This window comes from Chrysoperla carnea, chromosome 1, assembly GCF_905475395.1.
Source record: "Chrysoperla carnea chromosome 1, inChrCarn1.1, whole genome shotgun sequence".
Classification (NCBI taxonomy): Eukaryota; Metazoa; Arthropoda; class Insecta; order Neuroptera; family Chrysopidae; genus Chrysoperla; species Chrysoperla carnea.
The window spans coordinates 59,787,759-59,814,899 of NC_058337.1; the positions used below are offsets into that span (position 1 = coordinate 59,787,759).

The 27,141-nt window shown below is 27.2% G+C and overlaps 1 protein-coding gene across 2 annotated transcripts in view; it reads right to left on the bottom strand.

Moving 5' to 3' along the window:
• Nucleotides 1–27,141, bottom strand: part of LOC123290904 — a 478,701-nt gene that overhangs the window by 376,111 nt on the left and 75,449 nt on the right. The window contains exon 1 of one of the 2 annotated variants that reach the window (XM_044871276.1): nucleotides 20,295–20,382. The exons of the other annotated variant lie outside the window; for it this stretch is intronic. Within the exon in view, the coding sequence (XP_044727211.1) occupies nucleotides 20,295–20,367 (73 nt within the window). The 5' untranslated portion in view covers nucleotides 20,368–20,382. Of the gene's footprint in view, nucleotides 1–20,294; nucleotides 20,383–27,141 lie in introns of those variants that run through there. 2 annotated transcript variants of the gene reach the window in all.

The following is a 27,141-nucleotide window of genomic DNA, read 5'->3' on the forward strand; positions in this document are numbered from 1 at the left end:
AACCAAATCTAACCTTAATTGTTTTAACAGAACCAGAAACCATAATTTCCATAATAAAAGTCAATATACAATATGTCATTTTTTTTCAAATATCTTTCTAGGCAAATCAGAATCAAAAAAATATTTCGAGCAAAAATTGTTCATATCAAAAAGTAGAAAAAGAGATCCTTGGGCACCTTGAATTGAACCTTCAAGCTCAACTCTGATTTTTACTGTTCAGAGATAAGAAATATACTTCAAACATTTTATTTTTTTTGGAAACATCTATTAAAAATACAAATAAAAACGGCAGAAATTGAATGAATGAAAAAAATTATTAAATATTAAATTATAAGGCTACATTTTAATTTTTGCCTTCATTTTTGAGATTTACTCTTATTATCTGCAAAAAATTTGTATTTTGTACTATTTATGGCTAGGATAAAGTTTCAACAAAATCACGTTTTTTAGGATCATCTTTAATTAGTGGAGTATATGTATTCACATTAACGCCCTTAATAAGCAGGTAAATTTGACACGTAATAGCCCATGCCTTAAAAACTACTGAAACGACTATGGTACCACCTGGAAAGTATAGCCTATCCAATAATAATTTGTGCGAAATTGTGCTACTGTATAAAAAGCTATGCGTGATCATACATTAAAAAACATAATTTATTTGATTTGAGGACCATCTTAATTTTCGTTAGTTAAAAATAACTAAAACTCATTCATCTGTTCTCAATATACGAAGTGTTGCAGGCGCGGATCTAAGGGGGGGGGGGTCACATGGGTCATGACCCCCCTCCCAAAACAGCCCGCATTTCAAAAAAAAAGAGCTGAATCAATATTTTACAAACCGAAAAACAAAAAAAAATCTTTGTTTATTTGGTTTTTTTGTTATTTTATTGAAAAACAAAAATGACAAAAATCCTCCGCCCCCCCCCCCCCCGAAAAAAATTTCTAGATCCGCGCCTGAAGTGTTGTAAAAAGAACAGATAGAACGTAGAAAATAAAAAATGTTCACTATAAAACAAAATATTACGTCACACGTTGAAGGTAGGCAGACAAACATGAAAGTAAACAGACTACATATATAAAAATGAAATACTAGAATAAAATAATATAAAAAAAGCAGAAAGTAAACAAATAAACTATAGTGGTAGATAAATACCAATGATTAATTAATTAATTAATCAATTAATTAATAATAATAATAATTGTATGAGTGTATGTAATGTAAACTATACTTATAAATAAAAATATGATATTTAAAATAAACATGTCAAGTTGATTATTAAATACGAACTAGCCAATATCAATGTTAAATGATATCCTAATTAAATGCGACAGGAAGTTAAGAAAAACACTACCTCTTTCATTCTATGTACATTGTACGTACATATACATAAACAATTAATGATTTTATTATAGTAAAACTATTTACTAATGTACCGGGTGTGCCATGTTTAATATTGTCTGAGAAATTTATTATCTTAAACCAACAGCAATTTTATATTAAAACAACATTAAAGTCCTAAAAAAATTACGAAATTATTCACTTCCTGCATAGGGAAGTAAAAGGGTAAAGAAAAATTATACTCTAAATTTTTCTGTTAATTATATTACGAAGCTTAAAATTTTGATGATTTATAAAGTTGCTGAAAATCACTTAAAAAAAATTTAAGCCCTGATTAATTTTTCTGTAAAACTAATATTTACAGAAATATTAACGCCAATTGATTTTATCGATTTGTAGAACATTAAAAAAAGTATATTGCCAAGTGTGGGGTATTGATCTCAGTAGCTCTTGCATAGAAAACACGTTTTTAACCTCTGGTATTTACATCTCTGTTTTAATAAAGTAATATTTAATATTGCAGTGTTTTAGGTAGATATGGGAAATCCCATCATCTGAGAAGTTCAATCTGTGAACCATAAAGGTCGCACTCACACGAGCAACCGGTTTAAAAATGTAATTTTGACAAAAAAGTCATTAATTCATTTGACTTTTTAAGTTAAAATTAGGTTTTGAATGTCCATAACATCATGTTAAACCATGAAAGATAATTAAAGTACTTTGGTCAATAATCTAAAACGTTCACAAACGCAACTATACATCAAGACGACTTTTCAGTTATTTGGAATTTTTTTTGGAAGAAAAAATGTTACTGATTAGAAATTCACCCCAATCGCAGACAAATAAAGGTCTTAACAAATAAAATCGCGGAATTTTTGAAGATCTAAAATGATGAGCATTTTAATAATAGAATGTGGAAGCATTTCAGTTATATTGCTTTTCTCGGATTCCAAAAGTGATGTGCGCCTTCTTGAATTTAATAGTTATAGAAAAAAATTATTATAACATTTCGACATTGGGATTGAAAATTTATAAAATAACAGTGATTATTAGAAGAAATATGTTTGATGTTAGTACTATAACTTTATTTAGTGTTTTAATTACAACTTTTCGGTTGTAAAATCAAAAAAAAAAAAAATGTTTCTATCCTAAAAACCGTCATTTTGGAACTGATCTGATTTTAAATATTCAAAATATAAAAATAAAGTTTCAAACAAAAGTTGTTAGAAATATTGATTGTCCTTAATAATTTTTCCAGAATTCACGGAGGAGTTTCTGCTTTTCCCTGTGCTTCCACATTATATACGTATTAGAAAGAAAAGAATAGACTTGCATTGAAAATGATCAGGAGCATTGATCAGTACAGTCAGAAAAGAATTATTAATTTTTAAATTTTCTTAATTTTCTCGTGAAAATAAAGACTTATTGATTATTAATTGGCACAACGATATTCAAAATTAAGTATAATTATTTGAATAAAATATTACGAAGATCTTCAAATTTTGACGTCATTCCCTCGCATTGCTGCAATTATTACTAAATTTGTATATAAATTGTGATTAATAAAACTTTAACACAACACCTAATAAAACCCATAAAAATTTTATTAAAAAGAAAAAAGATCAAAATATGTAAATATTTATGTTTTTTTATATTATTTTTATAATATACTTAATTTAATAAAAATTTTATGATATCGGGTCAAGGACATGAAATTGAATTCTTCCAAGAAATTGACCTCGATATGACCATAAGAATACAGCAACAAGCAATAATGTAATATACTTGTGTACATACATAAACACATAAACTTGTCTGACAAATAATTAACTTTGTTTTAATAATATAATCTGCTTGCTCTGACTCTATACTGCAGACTTGTACCAATGTTAAATGATAGGTACCCTACCTACCTACGACACTCTATGAATGAATATTTCAAAGATTAAATTTATAATCTTAAGAATTTAATTCTTGAAATAATTAAGTCTTCATAATTTTATTGATTCTTCGGTATAAAATATATTTCCACGCATCAAGAAAGAATATTAGTAGGAAAGGTAAATTCCAGTTAAATTCTCTCTGATCTTGCAAGGTTTTTTATTATAAACAAAGAAATGTATTTTTAATATGAAATCCAATGTACATTTCTACCAAATCTAGGTTACCTAGGAAACTAAAACTTTTCCAATCGATTCAGGTTGCCACGATCTTTGAGAAAATGCAAAAAAATTTTATATCTATCAATTTATATCTTTTGTTGAAATTTTATGTTTTATCATTTAAAAAAATTGAATTTTAAAAGTTTCAGAAGTTAAAGAAAACAGAGATAATTTAAAGTCAGTACAATGAAATTTTATGTTATATCATAATAAATATCCTAATCAAACCAAAAGTAATGTACTCACATATTGGGTTGACTACTAAATCAGAAGTAGGTCTCTTTTAAACTAATACTACAATTATTTCATACAGTAAAAACTAAAAGTACCTATATAATTAAATTCTTTTAAACAATCAAACAAGTGTTTGACTTCTAGAATTAATACCTTTAATTTTCAGAAGAATATTTCGTAAATAAAGAAAGTAAGCATTACATTTATAATGTATCAAGATACGAAAGGAATATAAATTCTCCCGGGAGTTCCACGACAACTTTCGACCTTTTATATAAGTCGTATACCTCGTACATTATATGTTTTAAAGATTTTTCCACATTAACACAATATTAATGCCAGGCCTGGAATCCGGGTCCTCTAGATATCCGGACTAGGCCGTAACCAACTTCGTCACTTATGTAATACGTAAGTATATTAATTATGTGTAACATGTTCGTGTTTTAAACTATTGGTATATTCATATATGCATGTATATATTATAAATAAACAGGTTCACACTGCTATTGTAAGTGGTATAAGCTTCATATTTTTATTATGAACCCAAATGTGTTTTTTTTATAAAATTTTGGTGTACTTTTATATAAGTGAAAGACCCCTCATACATCACATAAGAAGCAGTACAACGTATTAAGGAATTGAACGTCCATTATTATAGTACTTACGTCCATTTATGAATTCTAAATAATAAATATCTTTCACCAAGTAAATATGGACCTATGTCAAATTCACTATGTATCAAATATTTGAGAAATACAGAAAAACTTCAGAAAAAGATATCAAAAAAAAATTTTTTAATCGGTGCAAGACTAAGGAAGCGAGTGTGAAAGATAAGTATAAACAAAAAGTGACCTTGGATTTACCATTGCTTGCCATTATAACCATGCTCTACGTGAACTTTGAATTTTTTCTTAGGATTGCACAAAATATATGACGTCTACAAAATTTTTTTATGGTTAAAGAAGCAATTAAAAACATAAGAAAAATAATTTCCATAGAAAATTCACCTACCTATTCCATGAAAAATAATTATACAATTTAAAAAAAAAAAAAAACAAGTGAAAACAAAGAATTGACTGAGTTAATTGTTGAGATACCATGTACAGACAGTGTTGATTACTCTATCACATTACACATACATACATGTCATACATACATAACTGATATTCCCATATTATTTTTTTATTAGGAACAATTTTTACTTAACATTTGAACTTTTGTTTTATCTGTAACGGTTTACGAAATTGACCTCACTTTTTATGTCCTGAGCACGCTGTAAAAGTTTCAGCTTGATATCATTTTTCGTTTTTAAGTTATCGTGTTGACAGGCAGGCGGACACAGACAACCGAAAATGGGCTAATTAGCTGATTTTATGAACACCTATACCAAAATTTTGGTCTTAGCATCAATACTTTTAAGCGTTACATACTTAGGACTAAATACTTAATATACTATGATATATCTCATATATACATGGTATATTACTCACTATTATAAATATTAGCATCAATTAATGGTTAGCAACGATTTACATCTATATAATTAATAAATATTAATAATAATAATTTTTAACCACAAATTTTTTAAACTTCCTTCACGTAAAACTGCCTTCACAATATTGGATGGAAGAATATTTGAAAGCAAGAGATTATAAACAATTGACGGAACAAATTGTTGAAATACTCTGTATAGATAGTGTTGATTATCAATATTTTTATGAATGAGACAAGTTTAAAAACCAAAACATTTAAAAATAGTTCTCTTCGAATCTCTTAATTTTATCCAATGGCTTGGGTATGAAATTAAAATTAATAAAAACTCATTATTTCAAACTATTTCTAAGCGTTCATATCTTATTTTACATATCTTAGATTTTAAACAAATTTCGTAGCTATTTCAAATTTGGTCCAAATTAAAAGATAGGATAGCTTTTATCTTAATTATTGACCACAATAAGACAGGGAGATGTAATTTTGTTTGGAAATCAAATTCATTTTTTAATCCAATACTTAACTGATTTTAAAAATTCTTTGGTCCGCAAATAATATGGGCTTTATTTTATTTTCTAAAAAATTAAGACTTAAGCACCAAAAAATTAAAACCCAAGAAATTTTGAACAAAAGGGGATACAAGTGATCGCAGGAGAAGTGAAGATTACAGGGCGGTAGTCTTTGTTTTTTAAAATGAAATTGCCCAGCAAACACGACTTTCATTGATTTTTAGACGACAAGAATTTATCCGAGTCAGTTAGTCAGGTATAAAAATAACTCACCCACCTATATATTGTGTTGATTGATTTGAAATAAAATTAATAAATATCTAATTATTTATTCAAATATTTTCCAAAGTATTATTATTATTATTATTATTTAAAATATATATATATTATTTCAATATTTATTATTTAAGAAATTTCAATGTCAAAGTGAATAAAAATTTTACTTTTCAATAGTAACAACTAAAGCAATGAAATTTGTTCTATAAATAGTTAAAACATTTTATCAGCACTTAATTTTTTTATCAGAATTAAATAAAGAAAATTCAGGTTTTAACAGTGTCCTAAGTATTCCTTCATATAGTTTAAATGTACAAAAATAAGATTAGAAGAGTACACGACAAAGATTTCTAACTCATGATATTTAGTTTATTGTTTTACTTTTATCATAAGGCAGAGATTAAAAGTGGTTAACACAAACGCTGGTATGGGTATAAACAATTTAAAAGAACGTATCGACAGATACATTATTCTCGAGAAAGATTCCCAGAAAAATATAACATCAAAACAGGAATAATATCGTAAAAACCTATATTATCTTTAGAATAATTTCGTTTAAAAACAAATGAGAAAATTTCAAGTTCTCAGGAAAAATATAACCATCGTGTGATATGGTACTCATAGACGAATCAAGGTGCTCGTGTGTCTGATATCCAGTGCCTACCATAAAGTATAAGCTTCATGGTAAAATTTTTGGCAACCGATTAAAAATGAATCCTTTATTTCTTATTCAGACAACGTTTGGATCTAGTCAGAACTTTAGTGGAATGATTTTTTTACATTTTTGATAATATCATGCTTTAGTAAAGTTTCATCTTTTGAGTTTTCTTTGTGTCTACTTCCGTATCAAAAGTTTTGCTCAAAAATGTTAAGTAAATTTATTATTCAACAAAATTTTAGTATGCAATTTCGATTCCGGGCCTGGACTTGGAAAAACACAAATATTTTCACAAATAAAAAAAATAATTATATAATTACATAAATTTTTGGTATGCATATTTCCATTGTAATTCCTGATTATAAAATAATGACCAAGGCCAATGTTATTATGTAGTATTACTTGAAAAAAAAAAGAATTTTTTGATATACAAAGAAAATTATGATAACAAAAATTAAAAAAATATTGAAATTTTTGTTTGATAATTTTTTATTTATTATATTATTAATTCTTTAACAACGCGTATAATTACTATAATTCAGTTTGATATTCATACGCAAAATTTCGATATCATTGTATATTTTATATGAGGAAACATTTACAAAAAATTTTTACCCATCCATAAAATATTTCCACATATTATAAATATCTCTTTAGAAATATTTCATATTTAATTTTTTATTTAAACTGCGTATTGTAAAAAAATTATAGACTTGTTTAAGGTAGTACCTACACGAAAGTGATATTTCAAGAATTTCTCAAAACTCAGAATATAAAATATTTAATTCATAATACACATGCTGTTAAAATTAGAAGATGATTTACCATGTCATACATGAGATATTAGCAATTAAAAGTGACGCAATTTGTACGTGTACATGGGAGAAGCGTATAAAAATACACAAATTTACAAATATTATATTTATTTATCAATGAATGACGTTCACCATCTCTATGAAAAACTAATATAATGTAGAATACCATATTTAGAAAATATATTTAAAAAAATAAAAATTATTTACTATATAGTTTCGATAAAAAACTTAAATAAATAACTCGTTTTATGGATAATTTTTTGTGGAGAGGATATAAAGACTAATGGTAAAGGTATATATCATAGTGTGTGTGTTTATGCGTATAGGAGATACAGTAGTGAGGAACTACAGTCTTGTGAAAATAATATATGGTATAGTCATAGTAGTCATAGCACAGTTAATGCGCTGAATGATAGTATTAGTCCAAAACTTTTTAACTGGACTGTCGCGGAGGAACTACCTTAAATCCCTGAGTGGGTGTCCGCTTCAAAATATAGTAATCATATTCTAAAATAAGTATAAAATAGTTTAAAAAACTAAATAACACGCTTTAGCACTCACTAAAAATTACAAATGGAGCGTTTTGTTCAAAAATAATAGTTTAAAAAACTAAAAAACACGGTTTTAGCACGCACTAAAAATTACAAAAGTGCATTTCAAATAGCCTGTCAACCATTTTGGACAGAAATATTTATTTTTAATTAAAGAGAATTGAATAAATACACTCGAACCAGAACTCGAACCCGGACTTCAATTCTCTTTAATTAAGATTACTAGACAAGATATTTGTCAACATTTAGTTTACGCTGTATGTAGCATATTAAAATCATCAATTATAATCGAGAGACCATGATGCAATAAATATCGTATACATGATTAAAAGTAAACAAAAACAAAAAGTAATAATACTTTTTTTTTTTTTTTTAATTTAATTTCATGAAACAGGGTGTACGACACAATTTATGGACACCTGTTTTTTTAAACATCAAAGTGGATAATTCTTTATTCGAAATTCAATTGGATGTATTAATTTAATTTTCATATAAAAGTTTACTTGATTTAACACTATTAATGTGAGAATTTTTAATAAGGCTTATTTTATTAAGTGTAGTTTATGAGTATCATATTAAAAATACACGTGCGCGAAGTTACGATAATCATCACTTTGTTAAAACTAAGTTAAGAGTTCACAGTTTTGAATAAATATAAATAATAACAATTAATTTTATGAAAAATAAATATTAAAAGATAAAAATTAATAAATAAATCTTTATGATAAGAATAGAAAATAAATAATTACTCTTAACAAATCATTGCTTGAATAATTATGTTATATATCTAATGTCACATGTCCTCTCATGAGATAAAAAAGATAATTTTATCTCATTACCATTATCTCAAAACCATTACGCTTATGAAGTTTGAAAGGACCCCGCACTAAATTTGTTCATATTGCGAAACTTAAAAGATCTTGGCATCCTAATCAAAAGTCTCATGTATGAGATGATCCATGAGTCTTGTCATGTCAATAACCATTGTGTGGTTAAAGAACATTATTCCAGGATAATAAAGAATAACTGAGGATACCTTTATTTTAGTAAAAGAATAAGCGTTCCGCACCACAAAATTTAAGCTCAGGCAAAGTGAAGGCTAAGACGATGTAGTCTTTGCTTTTATAGTTTAAATTTGGCCAGCGAAGCATATTGGTAACTGCTAGTAATAAATAAATAATTAAAAATAAATTTTCTTTTCTATTGTTATGTTTTTAAAAATGAATAAGATTTACAATCATGATATGCTATAACATTTATGTCTATACAAATAGTAATCCGCTATCTATGATAAATTGGAGGTCAATTTATTGTCCATCATTATCTCTGTATATGAATAGCTAATTAAACAACCTGATTTATTAGTATTAATACATTGTATTAATAATTTAACGTTTTCATATCGAACTTATCGAACTCAAACGAGATGTAAATTCGCAGTTATTGTCTTGACTCCCGACAGTTGAATCTTGTTTCGATTTAATATGGCTTCTCCATTTTAACTACGAAATAAATATGACACAGTAACTTTGCTTATTTTCGTTCGAATTTTCAAATTGTTAAAAAGTATTGTGGCACGTATATGGAATGGGCTTAGAGGGAGACGGAAACTTTTTTAAAATTTTTATTTACGTTTGTGCATATAATCTGTTTTACTAAGGATGAATGAGCTAGTGATGTGATCAAGAAATTTCAGATAAACAAATAAAAGACAAACAAAAAAATTTCAATTTTAATGGTGAAAAATGTTATAACTTGACGATGTAAGACAAAAAGTATGAATACAATTTTTCGATATCTGTTTTCAAATTATTGAAATTTGAAATTTCCTTTAATTATTCAGCTTTCGATATTTCGAAAACCAGGGCATATGTCGAAAAAATGTATTCCTATTTTTTGTCTACATTCATGAAGCTATAATAAAATCCATCATAGAATATATCCATCATACAAATTAGAAAATAAGATAAAAATAATTTCAACCCTAAATCTACCTGTTTCATACATCCAATACATGGATGGGGGAAACTTGGGTTTTTTCTTTTCTATGCCATTGCCAATTATCTATGCCAAGTGAAAATTATCCAAAACTTTCAAAACTTGTTATTTTTTGAGATTTCTCCATAAGAGCAATGTATTTTATATCGATGGATACCTAGCCTGAAATGTTACCCACAAATTCGTAATTTCTACCTAATTCGGTAAAATTTCTACCAAAAAAAAAAAAATTTTGAGTCTAAAAACTTTTTTTTTTTACATCCTTAAATCAAACATGGTTGTCATGCTCATATATCCCCTTAAAAGTTACATGTACAACAATGTCATCAGTAAATAGCACACGTTCAAAGCCGGGTGTGATTGCTATTGTTAAATAAATTCTAGTATCTAATTTTTTTTTAAATTGACATAAACAAGAAAATTAAAAAATATAGTAACAAAAGTTTCGTTCAAGTCCATTATATGTATTACAAAAACAATTTTTAATATAAAATATTTTATTAAAACTAAGCACCAATTTCATGGTATTTTTATACCATGTATATATGAAATATACATAGTATATTAAGTTTCGTCCCAAGTTTGTAACGCTTAAAAATATTGATGCTACGAAAAAAATTTTGGTATAGGTGTTCATAGAATCACCTAATTAATCCATTTCCGGTTGTCCGTCCGTCCGTCTGTGGACACGATAACTCAAAAACGAAAAAAGATATCGAGCTGAAATTTTTACAGCGTACTCAAGACGTAAAAAGTGAGGTCAAGTTCGTAAATGAGCATCATAGGTCAATTGGGTCTTGGGTCCGTAGGACCCATCTTGTAAACCGTTAGAGATAGAACAAAAGTTTAAATGTAAAAAATGTTCCTTATAAAAAAATAAAAAACTTTTGTTTGAAACATTTTTTTGTAAACATCACTGTTTACCCACGAGGGCGTTAATTAGGTGCAAATTTTATAGTATGTATTAATATAGTTGTGTGTGTATCTATTTAAAAGTGAATATCTTTTGTTATTTACGTGACGTCAAAAAAACAAACGATTGCGCATCAACACTATGTATTATAGTACCTATGTATTAATATGGGGTTATCAGTTATATATGTGTGACATGTATGTTTGTGTAATATGTGTGACAGAGTAATCAACACTGTCTATACATGGTATTTCAACAATTAACTCAGTCAATTGTTTGTTTTCACTTGTTAATATTATTGTTTTTACCAGAGGTCATAAAAACGTAGTAAACCTAATCATTTTACCATACGCCGTACATACATACAAAAAATAATATTGCGTGATTATGTAAATAAAAATCTATGAAAATTAATTTGCATAATACACATCTCAATAATCATAGTTTGCTTATACGTAATAAACAATTTTTTTTGTAGTCATATTTATTTTATTTTTATCAAGCTACGTGAAGAATAATTGTTTAACACGCAAAAAAACTTTCTATGCATTAATTATATTAAAAATTTGGCAATAATTAAATCGGTTTAAATATTAAAACGGTGAATAAACTAAACACTGGTGAAAACTTATATAGAGCAGTAAAATCGCAAATTTAATTTTTAAATAAACTGTAGTACATGGAAAACTATTTCAAGTCAAAATCCCATTTCTGATCCCTATATATTATAAATACGAAAGTAAGCATGTTTGTTTGTTTGTTTGTTACGCTTTCACGCTAGAACTAGCGAATGGTTTTTAATGGAACTGTAGGAAATACAGCCTATACTTCAGAAGAACACATGAGATATAATTTATAAAGATATATTAATAAAAAAATAAAAAAAATTAATTTATTTTGACATTTTGACATTACCATAAATTACAGATTTCTGTAAAAATAGTCAATATAATATATTTCACAGCCATCTTCTCTGATATACTCAATGAATAATTACTATTATACGTTTAAAAAAAAAGAAAGCAATACATATATTTTATCTGTTCTAAACAATCCTTATTTCGATTGTTATAGAAAGAGAATAAGCGAGAGCAATCTTTATCAATCTTTACTTTTAAACCCAGCGAAGGGATGGGTATCACTCTAGTAATTTTATAAAATACTTCTTTAAATTATTTGAATTCTCTAAAATAATTTGTTTTGAACTCAAGCTCAATGCTCACCATATCTGTAAAGTTACAGAATTCTTAAAGAAGCTTTATTCATTCATAGCTAATAATAACTACTTATGCTTAGCGCGCCCGCTTCTAGTTTAGTAATAATCATAAATTGAACAAAGAAAATTCTCCTGTTTTTGAAAACAATTTTGAGCGGAATGTAAATTTTAAATAAATTACGACTTATTAATTTCAATATTTGCTGACCAGCCTACGCAAGCGTAAGTAGCTTTGTACCCGTTTTATTTTTTGAATAAGATTATCACGGTCATTTAGCTAGAATTTTTCCACTATTTACTAAACTTACTTATTTTATTATCCATAAAAAAAATTCTGAAATATAATATATTTTTAGGTAAGTTTATGAATGTTATTTTGAAATAAATCAAGGACTTCATCAAATAGCCATAAACAAGTTTATTAAAATCTATTTAAAAAAAATTATAAAAACTTTTCCCAAGTATGGTTCACTTAACTTGTGGTTTTATATAAATTTTAATGTTTACGTGATACAAGTCATAAAATTTTCCATTACGGAATTAAAACAATAAAACATCAAAACAATATTATTCGAAAATTAAATTGTTACGGTAATTAAACATGCCTATGATCGAATCATTTTAGATTTATCAAAAATCAATTTGCGAAAAAGTGCAGTCAAATTCAACCTCATGTAATATTAACGGTCAATGATCTCGAAAACTGTTTTTCAAGATTTTCTTGCTTTCTATGACTCGGAGGCCAATGAGGGATTTTATGAAAATTGTAGATCGTCAAATTCTATTTTGTAATAAGTAGAAACTATTTTCCCGTACAAAATAAAAAATGCAAAGAGTTTATAACAATAATAATCGATCACATAATCGCTGTCATTAATCACACAAATAAAAATAATAATTATCTCTCAAAAAAAATATCTCATACACAAGTTTTTATACTATGCATATATGTAATATGCAAGGTATACTAAGTTTAGTCCCAAGTTTGTAATGCTTAAAAATATTGATGCTAAGGAAAAAATTTTGGTATAGATGTTCATAAAATCACCTTATAGTCCATTTTCGGCTGTCCGTCCGTCCGTCCGTCTGTGAACACGATTACTCAAAAACGACAAAAGATAGCAAGCTGAAATTTTTACTGCTTACTCAGGATGTAAATTGAGGTCGAGTTCGTAAATGAGCAACATGGGTCATTAGGTCTTGAGTCCGTATAAATGCAAGTTACCTTCTGTAATTTAAACTATATTCTTTGGCATTTTCTGCGACTGAAAAAGAATGCTAAATAAGTAATAGTTGTTTAAATCCGACACTACGTGATAGTCGTGTGATAGCAGTATGCTTATCTACTACTTGGAAGCAAGTGTATTCTATGGTCTTTGATTATAAATAATAATAACACACAAAGAATGTAAAATATAAAAAATTTAGATAAGAACATGTCAAACTTTTCAGAAAATAATAACGAAGAAACATGACTCATAGACAATAAAATTTACCTACAAACTTGATTGAAAAACACATAACATAATTTTCTTTACAATACGATGTTTTGTGTCTTCTGTTCGAAAATTATTTAGTAATAAATTATGTTGAATTTATGACAGTATTTTTTTCGAAAATCGTAAAGAAATATTGAAAATCTTAATCCGTAAATTTATAAATCATGGAATTTGAAAAAGTTAAAATTTATGTAAAAATATACTTAAATATTCTGATTTCGAGTCATAAAAGCACATTTTTCTTTTAAAATATTAAAATTAAAATCGTAATTTTTAAACTGTACATCACGTGACCTAAAAGACGGGTAAGCCCTGCTGTGATGTCATAGCGGTATGAGTCATAGACCATCAGTTAGTTCAGGGTATAATACATAAATAGATAATAAGTATTTATATTTATCATTTAATCAGATGTCTATGAATATATCTGTCAAAGTTATTTGTGTTATTTCGTAAAGTGATACCCATATTACGTCATCAAATTAGATGCCCGCGTTTTTGACAGTTTAAAAAAGGTTTAAAATTTAATTTAAGTTTTTGGTAAGAAAGAGTGTTTATTTTTCCGAAATAAATTTTTGGTGGCTTTTTATTAGCAAAATCAACATTTTGAAGTACTTTTTCAAAATTAGTGGAATACCCTATTAAAGTCTTATAAAAATATTTCAACTAATCTTATTTCAGAACGTGAAATTATTTCATTTTAAAATTGGTTGATAAATTTAAAACTACTGTTTGTATAAAAATTGATAATAATTAATTATAAAATTAAAAATGACATGGATGTTATGTCAATTCAAAAATTATTAAAAAAAAAAAAATCTAGATATATAAATAATAACCTTCAAGGTATAATGAAGTTATAGTTTTTGTCAAAATTCAGAAAGCATTCAAGCTTATAGATTCAATATTATAATTAGTATTATTTTATTGATATATCTGGCTTTGTGTTATCATGCATTTAATTTAGGTAGAACGGTAGAAGGTTAATGCAATGAAAATATGGGTCAAGTTTGATAATAATTCATTTTTATTATAGAAAATTGAATGAAATGGAAAGTGTAACAATTGGGTGTTAAAAAATGGCATTTAATTTATTAACCATAATTCAGAAATACTATAATACTAGCTTGGTCCGTGCAGAATTCCGCACTGTGGCTATTGCAATTTCTGTGGCTACGCTTTACCCGTGGATAGTTACCATACACGTGTGCGAAAAAATATTTCAGAAACTTTAAATTAATCTCAATCAATTCAATAATCTGGAAAAGATCTGTTTCGAAATATAGTCCACGAAAACTATTATCATGTTGACATTCCTTACAGTTTTTATTGTAATTAACGAAAACCTAAGGCAGAGTACTTTTGTACACAAATGAAAGTTACAAAACGCAGAAGCTAAATAACTATAACACCGCAATGGTTATTAATATATTTTAAAATGGTCAGGTGCGAATTAAACTTACGCGAAAAGCGTTCTGCGAGATTTCCGTTTAGGTTTTTCATTTTGTTCACTTTTTAACCGACTTCAAACCAAAAAGGAGGAAGTTATCAATTCGACTGTATTTTTTTTAATGTGTGTTACCTCAGAACTTGTAACTGGGTAAACCGATTTTGATGATTCTTTATCTATTTGAAAGCTGTTGCTTTCCGTGTGGTCCCATTTCATTTTGGTCCAGTTCTGATAACGGCATCCTTTAGAAAACCATAAAAGTCTTAACTTTGCATTAAATATGCACGACAAAAGGTCGAATAACTCAATACCATCACGCCAACCGATTTCGATTATTCTTTTTTAGTGACAAATTAGTTTGTAGTTCAGATTCACTAAAAATCATAAAATAAAATAACAAACTTTTAACAATAAAAAATCGACTTCAAAAGAAAAACGTTTCCAAAAGAAATTAATATGCACTAAAAAGTAAAAAAATAACGATAAAATAATATAGTTAAAATTATTATTTTTGGAGTCGGTGTCAGCTTAACTAATATAGCAAACTGTTCTGTCAGAGTTGTTTCCTTGGCTGACACCGACTCCAAAAATAACAATAATTTTAACTACATTATATCATCGTTTTTTTTTACTTTTTAGTGCATATTAATTTGTTACAGAAGCTTAGTAACACCGCAATGCGCTCATGGATAGTAATATATTTTAAAATGGTCAAGTGTTCCGCGAGATTTCCTTTTAGGTTTTCCAGCAAAGTGTGGTGAAGCCCTATGTTATATTTTACACTTTATTCACTTTTCCTCACTACAGGCCAGATATTTGATGCCCCATTGTAATTATTTTGGAACCATCTATAAAAAAATTTAAGAAAATCGTTGTGACTAAGTTTATTTAATTCATAAAAGTAAACTAAAATTTTGCAATTAAAAAATTTAATAAAAAAAACTATTGTCAAACAAAACGATTGTGTTGTCAAACATATACGTAACACGACTTTCAATATACTCATATTAATTTACAACTTCATTTTTTGTCTAATGAAAGAGGAAAAAAATTGTATATATGGATATATTACAGAAGTTAATATTCCATGTACTTAAAATTCAAGGTAATCTTCCTCTACAGCTCTACACAGTATAATAAATAATTAAAACAAAAATAAATAGATGAAAATTATTTGAATAATTTCATCTTTTAGACTTTATATAGTTTTTGTTAAATGCAGAACAATAATAATTTATACGTTTATATACGAAGTCGATGATGGGTAAACGAAGATGAAAACACACTGTCTAAATTATCCTGAGAATAATACTTTTATCCTCAGGACCCTCATAAATGCTCATTGTTTGTGCATTGGGTGGGAAGGCTATGAGAAAATATAATAAAAAATAAACTTTTCCAAAATTTTGTGATTTTTAGTGAATCTGAAGTACACTAACTAATTTGTCACTAAAAAAAAAGAATCATCGAAATTGGTTGGCGTGATATTGAGTTATTCGTCCTCTTGTCGTGCACACTTAATGCAAAGTTTAGACTTTTATGGTTTTCTCATGGATGTCAAAACTGGACTAAAATGAAATGATATGGGACCACACGGAAAGTGCCAGCTTTCAAATAGATGAATGATCGAAATCGGTTCACCCAATCGAAAGTTCTGGGGTAACACACATAAAAAATACAATCGAATTGATAACCTCCTCCTTTTTTGTTTGAAGTCGGTTTAAAATATAGAAATGTGGCTAAATGCGGCATGTACAGCTTTTTTTTAGGAAGGAACAAAAAACAATTTAGAACTCCATAGTTTTCGTAGAATTGTACGTTAAAAAAACTTTGCCTAGAGACATGTAAACGGAAGCATACTTATGAGATTCAATAACTTTTTTTGAGGTACCTTCAAAATTTTCGCTTTCTTTTTCTTCTCTATTTTTTTAACAAAACGGAAGAGTCAAAATAACCTCATTTTTTTTTAAATTACGACTTCAAATTGCAACATATCTATTGTATTTATTCTTGTCTTCAAAAAAAGAACAATTTTTAATGTCTTTTATTTCTTATTATGGCTTAAAAGATACATTTTATTTAAAAACACGGTATAAAAGATATATTTATTTAAAACCCAATATATTTTAATAGGTATCACATTAAAGTTGGAAATTCCTGACCGCTGCGCATTCCAAAATCCAGCCCGAATCATATTTAAAAATTTGATTGGATATGATATTAGTATTTATTTGTGTTCCATATCCAAACTTATCTCGCCAGCAGACAGGAAGGCGATGTGTGTATATAGAGGTTTTGTATCGTTTGCACCAGATTTTTTTACAAGGAATTATTTTCTCTACATGAATTATTTAATACAAAAAAATAATTAAACATTGAAATTTAATTATAATTTAAAGAAATTTCTAGTCCGTGGTTAATTTATATAGCATAATTAGAACTGTGTGTGTTAATCTTCTCACAGATACAGAGCGTCAATTTCGAAAGGTATAACTACTATCTAACTTTTGATCTGTACTATTTTGCACCAATTCGAGTTTTTACAGATAAAATTTAAGTAAACTCGTTTTTCAAAAAACATGTTTTTATTATCAGGTTAAAATTAAAGAGTATTTCCCATGGCTTCCTGTATGTGATTATAGGAATGCACAATATTCACAGTCCCAATGAAATTAAGTATGTAATAAAGCTTCCCAACATAGCTTTTTTCTGATATATATTATAATCGTGAAAGTTTGGTTGAATGGATGGATGTTTGTTACTCAATCATGCCAGAACGGCTGAACGGATCTGGATGAAATTTGGCACAGAGATAGATTATATTCTGAAATAGCACATAGATCCTTTTTATCCATTAACACTGCGGGGCGCAGGTAGTATCGAATATTTTTCAATTAGCTTCCATCATAATTCTATTCCCTAACTTATTTTTCGCTTTATTAGATGAACTGAGGATAGTTTAAGTTAATATTTATTATGATTTGTAAAATTGACTCACTTTACAAAATTGAATGTTACCAAACCTTGACATCTAAATTTAAATATTTAATTTCGATGGCCAATTTTGTGTAAAATCAAAAATGATAATACTCTTAAGTTGCCAAACTTTTTTTAAGAAAACAAACAAGATTAAGTTGATTTTCAATTTAAAAAACTTGTATTTTTATAAAAGTTGGGCCCTCACAAAAAAGATTAATAAGTAAATGTGTCCAATAAAATAATTCTATCCAAAATTTTATTCTAGAATATTCCATTATTAAAAGTACAAGCAACTATATTTTGTTCTTCAAAACAGTGTAATTCCAATTACAATGCTACTTTAAGCATACAAATAACGTTTTGAATTCTGAATTATGGGATTTGTTTCAAAAAATGATCCTCGATGTTCATTCACTCGAGTTTTTCACCTGACCAATAAAGTACTTATCTAAATGAACAATTTATAAGTATAAATAAAGCATCTGAAGTGTTTATTTGGTTTTATTTCCAACTAGCACGTCCAAAAAAAATAGAATTATTATTTCATTTCATACGTGAAAAACAAAAACATATTGTGCACTGTGTTTGATAACATTCTCGCTGTGATTTATTAATCTATTCATTGCAGGCTACAATGTATTTAAAATCGTTTATATTCACGTGAAATAGTATATTTAAATAGTAATATTAATTTTCTTATCAGAAAATTGTTACGCCCGAAAAATCTTTTCAAATAAATATATTCATTCGCACGGTTTAAATTTTACATGCATTTTTTTAGCGTTCCGTCAAGGTAAACAAGGGAACCCGTCTAAATTCGCTATGTAGGTACGTCTGTATTACAAAAATCAAAAAAATCGTAGTCCATTTGTTTTTAGAAAAGTGTCGATTCTATTTATCAATAAAGACTATCAACGAAAATTATTTCGAACATGTTACGTTACTTTGTGGCAAAGAGGGCCATGGCAATTAACTATACGATGTTGCTTTTTTATATTATAAGTCACGAAAATTCGATAAGATAGTCCTTTGTTGCTCTGCTCCTATTTCATAGAGGAACAATTTAAAGTGGTTGAGCGAGTAAACGCGTAATGGCCATTACCTGTTTGACCACTTAGACTGGGATGGTGCGGGTTCGAATCTAGGCAGCGGCAGCCTGATCAATTAGTGGAGCGATAAATTGAAGACACTGTCGTCACTTAGGTAAGAACGAAGTAAATATATATATATATATATATATATATATATATATATATATATATATATATATATATCACATATATTATATGTGCGCTTTTAGGGAGAAGCTGGACCAATTAGGATAATTTAAGCAACTCAAATTCGGTGGGGAACCTAGGAATCATATAGGAAGCTTATTGCCCAGCAATGCGGATAGATATTGTCTAGTTAATATTAAAATATAATTTATTTTTAAATGAGGTTTAACTCCCGTTCTTCAGACATATACGTCTATAACAGAGACCACCCATATATATATATATATATATATATATATATATATATATATATATATATATATATATATATATATAATATCTATCCGCATTGCTGGGCAATAAGCTTCCTATATGATTCCTAGGTTCCCCACCGAATTTGAGTTGCTTAAATTATCCTAATTGGTCCAGCTTCTCCCTAAAAGCGCACTTACATCGAATCAGATACATTTTCCTGAATGACCTCTTTGATCCTCTCCGCCTTCCATTCTTCAGTCGGACCCTCCAGAAACCTTCACGCTAAGGTGGTAAATAACTGTCGAATAAATGAATCGATTCTTTGAAGCTACAACGACGCTTTAATAATGACTTAAGATTCAATATGAATGCTTAAAGGTCAATAATATAGAGGTGTACCAATCATTTGAAAGTTTAGATTCGAGATTTAACCAAATTAAATTAAATTTCTTTACAAAAATAAAGAAATAACATTAATTGTGTTAATCAACCCAATTGCCATTTATCAGCACAACAAAATATATATGTTTGTCAGGCATGATTAAAAACCCAAAATAAAAAATTAAGACGCAATGGAAATTTTAATAAACTATTTTTATATTGATTTATGATAACAAAAATGACTTTTATGAAAGCCCCAAAAAACATTTATTGAAAATTTTTGTTGAATACACAAAACCGTGTGGGGTCTAAAACTTGAAAAGATAATTAAATTTTTTGATAACAACTTACCAATAAATATAGAATCGTTTACAACAATTGAAACCTTATATTCAATATAATCTCCAGCAGCACCCGATGACATGTTTAATTTAAACTTCACAAAACAATCACTTATTTATATATTGATAAAATTTTACACCTTTTTTCTTGCTTCTAAGTTTAACTCTCTGCCACTTGGAAAATTATTCACGTTAATCTGGATTACAACAATTTTTCAAAAGAACAATGAATTTAAAAATAAACTTTAACTAAGTAAACTTTTTTTTAAGTAATCATTTTTGTAATTATATGCATTAAAGTTGAATAATAATAAACAATTTAACTTAATTATACTTAAATAATTTAATACTTAAAGTATTTTTCCACATAATTTTTAAAAACATAAAAATTTAAAAAAATAAAATTTTTTAAATCATAAAATTTTCAAATTAAATCCAAGGATTCCAAAGTTCATACAAAAGAAATTCACCAAAAACTTTATCACAAACAAAATGTACAAAACTAATTTTATTTATAACAGTATTTTAAAATTTTTCAAGAAAAAAGGGCGAAAATGTATTGGTCTCGGAACAGGGACATAATATCTATATTATATATTAATTAAAAAAATTATAGCCCGAAAAAAACCATGAAAATTAGATAAGAAAAACGTATGCACCAAGAAAAGACTTTTAAATCTAAGAAAAGTATGATTTTAAAAAGAAAAACTGCCTATTTAACACAGTTAACCTTCGTATGTTTTTTTAAATAAAGTAAATCGCATTTCAATGTCTTAACAATTTACATAAAAGGATAAACAGAATCATATGACTTTTAATTATATTTACTTTTCAAAATCTCATCTCACATGTTCGATTTAATTATAAACTTTATCACAATTTAATGATTTAATCTGTAATAATACACAAAAATTATTAGAGTCATTCAGTTTTACATCAAAATAGTTTTCCAACAAAATTTTTAATCAAAAAGTCATACAAAATATTTTCTTATCAAAAACTTTGTTTACTTTCACTAAATAAAAACAAAACTTTATAAAAAAAAACTAATATTATATAGAATTGAAAATTATAAGGAAATATCTTACTTTCCCAAAATTTATAATTTTAAATACGCGCTCAAATTTAATTTTTTAGTCCAGTATTTACTATTTGTTAGTTGTTATGTTAATTGTTTACTTTAACTTAAAGCACTTTCACTAGAAAATGTATGTAAAAACAATTTTTCAGTGGCTTTTGTTTTCAGAAAAATCTCTTGTAAAAGAAAATCTTATCGAAGCAAACGCAAAGTTTTTTTGTTTTCACTAAAACTTTCACCAGTAATCGATTGATAAATTTAATTTTTGTGTAAGATTTTGTGAAAAATCAATTATTACCACACTTGTTTTTTATTATTTACTCTTACATAAAACTAATTGTCATTAAAAATAATTAAATAATTTTTTTTGAAGAAAATTTCTTAATCGTTTAAGGTAAAATTGCTTACTTTTCCTAAGGAACAGACAACTAGATCACTAGAAAAATCACAAATATTTATCACATATATTTTATCAAGTTAGTTATTTTATGAGACTTTTAAAGTTATCATAAACAGTTTTCAATACATTTTTACTAAAAGAAGTAATTTTTATTTACTTTCACTTAAAGCACTATCAGTAGGTAAAGTATGATATGTTTTAAAACAAATAAAATTAAAAATTTTGGAGTTTTTTTTATCAGACACTAATAAATTTTACAATTAATTTCACTAATTAAAATCTACTATCACTAAGTAACTGAAAATCGATTGATAATCAATATTCTTAAGATTGATTGATCAATTCTTGTTGTTGTTGTAAGAAAATTTGTTGTACACGGCCGGTTATGTATGCCGGCATGGTAAGAATGATTTTTACCTTTAAACTTATACTGCTAGAGACGTATCACACATACTGACAGGTAGATTACACACACAGGTAACTAACTACTACTAACTTTTGTAGATGTTGTTTTAAATCCATATGATATCACAATGGTGAGACAGATGGATATGTTTGTATCATTAATTAAACAGAGATAAGCAATGAAATTTTTATTTAGTACTTTTTATAAAAATGATACACAACATATACAGATGAGAAAAGTACTTGTCGTTTTTGAATGGACACATAAGTTGTAATTTTTGTGTCCGCGGCACGATTATTTAACTGCCCACTACCGCATGTATATATGTTTGTCCGATCATGATCTATAGTGATCTAAGGATATCATCCTCAATGAATATCACTTTTAGTTTTTTTGTGATTTATAATTAATGGCATATCAAGTATGTACAGGTGATTTTAATTTTGTTTAAATAAAACAAAAAAGCTTGAATTGGAAAATGTAACGCACTATCAGTGTTCCGTACTATAAATTGTAAGGTATATATTGAAGATTACCCGTGTCGGGGAAGGTTATTAAGGTTTATCTAATTTTTAACTCTCGTACTTTCGTTTTAGGGAGCATTTTTTAAATGAAAGAGAATTATTACAAAGGTCTGTCAAAAGGAGTATTTTGTTGATAAGCAAAATTCATTGGAAATAAAAGTAAAAAATATCATGCGTTAAAAAAAATATGGTCAAGGTCGGTTCTTGCTATGTCAGTTTGTTCTGACGCTAAATGATGCCAATGGCGAAACGGTTGAAAATTATGTGGCAAAACTATTGAATTAAATAAAAAAACAAGTTCTTTAAATTTGGGTACTTTATTTTTGGAAATTATCATTCGACAAGATAAAATATACGCCAAATTTTCTTCAAATTATGCCCAGAAGGTTCAAGGTCTGTCACACCTTATTTCACCATCCTGTAGAGAATTGATCAAAATAAGATTCAAATCAACAGAAATTTATTGCCAAACAATTGACTGAGTTAATTGTTGAAATACCCTGTATAGAAAGTGTTGAATGTCAGTGCTTATTTATCGTGTGGACAGACAGATGAACAGGCAAGCAGGCGGACCGACAACCGGAAATGGGCTACCTATATCAGAATTTTGTTCTAAACATCAATATTTTTAAGCGTTACAAACTTGGGACTAACCTTAGCATACCTTATACACCTTGATATATATTAGAATTACCTATACAGGGTATAAAAATTCACTTCCTGAAGAAACTTTTGAGACTGGAGTGGAAAGTCATTTACCAAAATAGAAGTATGCCAAAAAGAAGTAAAAAAAATGTTTACTTTCAGAATAAAAAATTCAAAAAATTCCATAACGAAACAATGCAAGCTCATAATTATTATTTAATAACAGAACAGAAGTTTTGAATATCGAAAATATTTAATCAATACAACATTGCAAACCCGTCCATTCAACCTCCAGAGTCCTATTTTAAGTAGGATATAAATGGAAAATTTTTGTTTTCTCATTTCAGATAAATGTTCACATATTTTAATATTTTTACTTTTATAAATCCAGTAAAGCTCGCATTAAAAAAAGATCATTTTATCCTTTTATTCATAATTATGCTCATAACCGGACTTAGATTAATTAAGATTAATAGTCGCTGATCAAAAGTTGCAATCAAATAACTTATAGGTGAAAAAGAGTTTAGCGGGTCATCTCTAGTTCTTAATTTTAAAATTTAATAAAGTTCGCACACGCCTGTTTTATAATAGTAAAAAATATTTTACAACCATAAAATTTTATAATAATTATAATGAGAATAATAAGACAATTAAACAATATTAAGTCTTAAAATAATATAGAGATTACGAATATAATAATAATTAATAATTTTAAGGTATTAGTAGAATTTTAGGTATGTAGATTAAAGCTTACAGTAAACAAAAACGATAATATCTAATAAAACAAATAATAAAAATATTAAAAGCATATTTCAATATTCTTAAATGTTGCCAAGGAATAAATAAATATATGACTGGACTGCATTTAAATTATTTTTGTTGAAATACATTTGGAATGGAAGCCGGGTCTCTAGGATTTATGCCAATCGTCGTCCAGCTTGTCATGCATGCCATAAATGAACAGCAACTGCTAATTTTTTTTTTAACTTATTATGAGTCACAGGGAAGTAGTATATTTTAAAATTATTTTTTGTACTATCCAGCGGTAAGAACCCTTCCGATTGAACAAGTTTTCAAGGAAACGAAAAAACAATGGTGGTTAAGCTTTATTAAAATTAACTATAATTAAATCTTCTCAAAGGAAGCATCCACATGATTATAATTAGTTGTTTCACAATGTTTTGCGTTTTATTACTACACAAATTTCTAGTTCAATTCGTTCTAAAATCAGTTCAGTTCTTAATCTTTTCTATCTTTATTAAGTCGTTTGATCGTCTTGACATAAATTTAATTAAATTTCGAGTAATTTACATGGAAGGCATAGGATAGGTTGTGATTTTTACAAATTCTTTAATTCTAGAAAAGAAAAATTAACCTTCAGATATTTTCAAAAAACTAACCGAAATTTGATGTATTTGTTTTGAATTTAAAAAAAAAAAATCCAAAATTATCATCATTGTTGAGATATAATAACCCAAAGATAATTAATTTTATTATTAACAGAAACGGTTATGGTTATAGTATTGGTCTTTGAAGAGAGAAAGTAGTATTAACACAACAATTGATACAAAATTATGTATGCATTGTAGCTGGTACAGTATAGTTACAAATTGTACTTAATTTTATTACAAATTGATATAATATTATACCGTACACATATAAACTAAAATATTTTTACAATATTGTAGGTAGATAACATCCTTAAGATGGGCGAATAATAGCTCATTTCGCTGATTTTCAAAAATTCAAAATTTCTTTCCCAATTTTAGAAAAGATCGCATTACTTTTTTTTTTAATTATTTAAAAACATACCAACTATATAGAACCTTATTGAATTTATTGAAATTAATAACGAAATTTTCTTGAAAGAAAGAATCCGTTTTCATGAATATTCATAAAAAATTTTCCCGATTATATAATAACAAAATAATAAATAATTATGGATGATTATTTAAATTATATCTACACAGAAATTAATCATCTATTATTAGAAATAGCTGATAAAAAATAGATAATAAAAAAAAAAACTGAATCAATTATAAATGAACTAAGGTCGTTTATAATTTAAATAAAAAAGCCACTTAACTTTTAACAGCTCATTAATTTAAAGTGTTACCTTTGTAAATGAAAAGCTCGCTTTCGAAACGCTTCCTCTTCAATTAAAGCTAGTTAAAATGATATTAAAATTAAGTTTTTGTTTTGCATATTATATTAAATTATTTAATAAAAAATAACGAGAGATTTCGTGAAACACCCGGTAGTAACTGTGCCCTTTTCGCTTTACGTGATGTAATTTTCATTTAAACATTTTTTTAACAAAAAATTTAAGTTTCGACCTGGCAAACTTCCGCATAAAGAACAAACAACGTCACCATAAGACCGAGGTCTCATTGATACTGTTAATATTTCAAGATAATCGACTATAAAAAAATGTCGGTTAGTTGGTGTCAAACCGTGATAAGGACCATAGTTTAAAATTTGGAAAACTTCTATATCCTTCGTCCTAATTAGAATAGTCCATTTTGACATATTTTTTGAAAATATTTAATTTAGCTACGGTGCCTTCAGTAAATAAAATTGTAGACCGGACAATTACGTTAAATTCTGAAACGAGCAGCTTCTCAACGTAAAACTGTAAGTTTTTGAGTTTTTAAAGGATATCTGATATCCGCACTCTCACAGCACCGGGCAAATTATATATAATTATATAAAATGCCAGTAAAACTCTCAACAAGTATTAATTTTGGTATAAAAATAGGTAATTTTTTACACAAATAAGTTAAAAGTTTGCAGAAAATACCAGTAACAGGTTCTGTTCCCCATTAAGGCACAAAAATTTATTTAATTAATAGCTGTGCTGAGTTGGTGTAGTGAATGGTGTAGGCACAAAGGGGGTGTACTCTGCCTCCTCCAAATAAGTAATTAAATTAATGATATATAACAATAATAAATTAAATATTGCGAAGAGAATCGCAAGAAAACCAGTCCTTTGACTGAACGTTGGCACTGCCAAAAATGATTTTCACTCCTACCACCACGTAACAAAAATTTAAGAGAGTTCCATCTCTCGACTAATAATCAAAAAATTAAAAGTCTAGTTTTCGTCTTGTTTCCCACTAACATATTCTCTTTTCATCTCGAGTCTCGCATTGTCTCGGGAGACACCACAATTAATTCATACCATATAAATTAATTCATACCATATAAATGTAATTAAAGTTTGTAATCATGCTATAACTATTAAAATGAGAAGGCCAACTATCCATTTGTTTATATTATAGTACATAATACCTGTAGACTTACATTGTTTATGCGCAACGCGTACATTGTTTTAATGTCAGGTAAGTAATATAGTTACATACTTCATAATAAACCTATCTATCTAGGTATATCAATCACAATTTTATACTTTTTTTATTAGTTTTAAATCTGTTTATGTAAAAAAAAGTTACATCATCAGTTTAGTATGTTTTACCAACTCTATTGTAATCGAGTTTATGAAAGAAAATTCGTCCAAACTTTCGGCGGTCATTCTGAGAATTTATTATTCTCCATGGCTTCAATCATTTAAACGAGCAATTCTAGTATATAATAATAATACTGGGGTTTAACCACCGTTCCTCAGACATATAAATCTATAACAGAAGTCACCAACATCATTATTTTTAATCTTTATTTATTCAATCTACAATCGGATATATGTATACAATTAAATTTATGATGTGGGTGGAGTCAGTTACTTCATTCTTATCTAGGCGACGACAGTGTGATCAATCTACTGCCCCATTAATTATAGCTAACTAA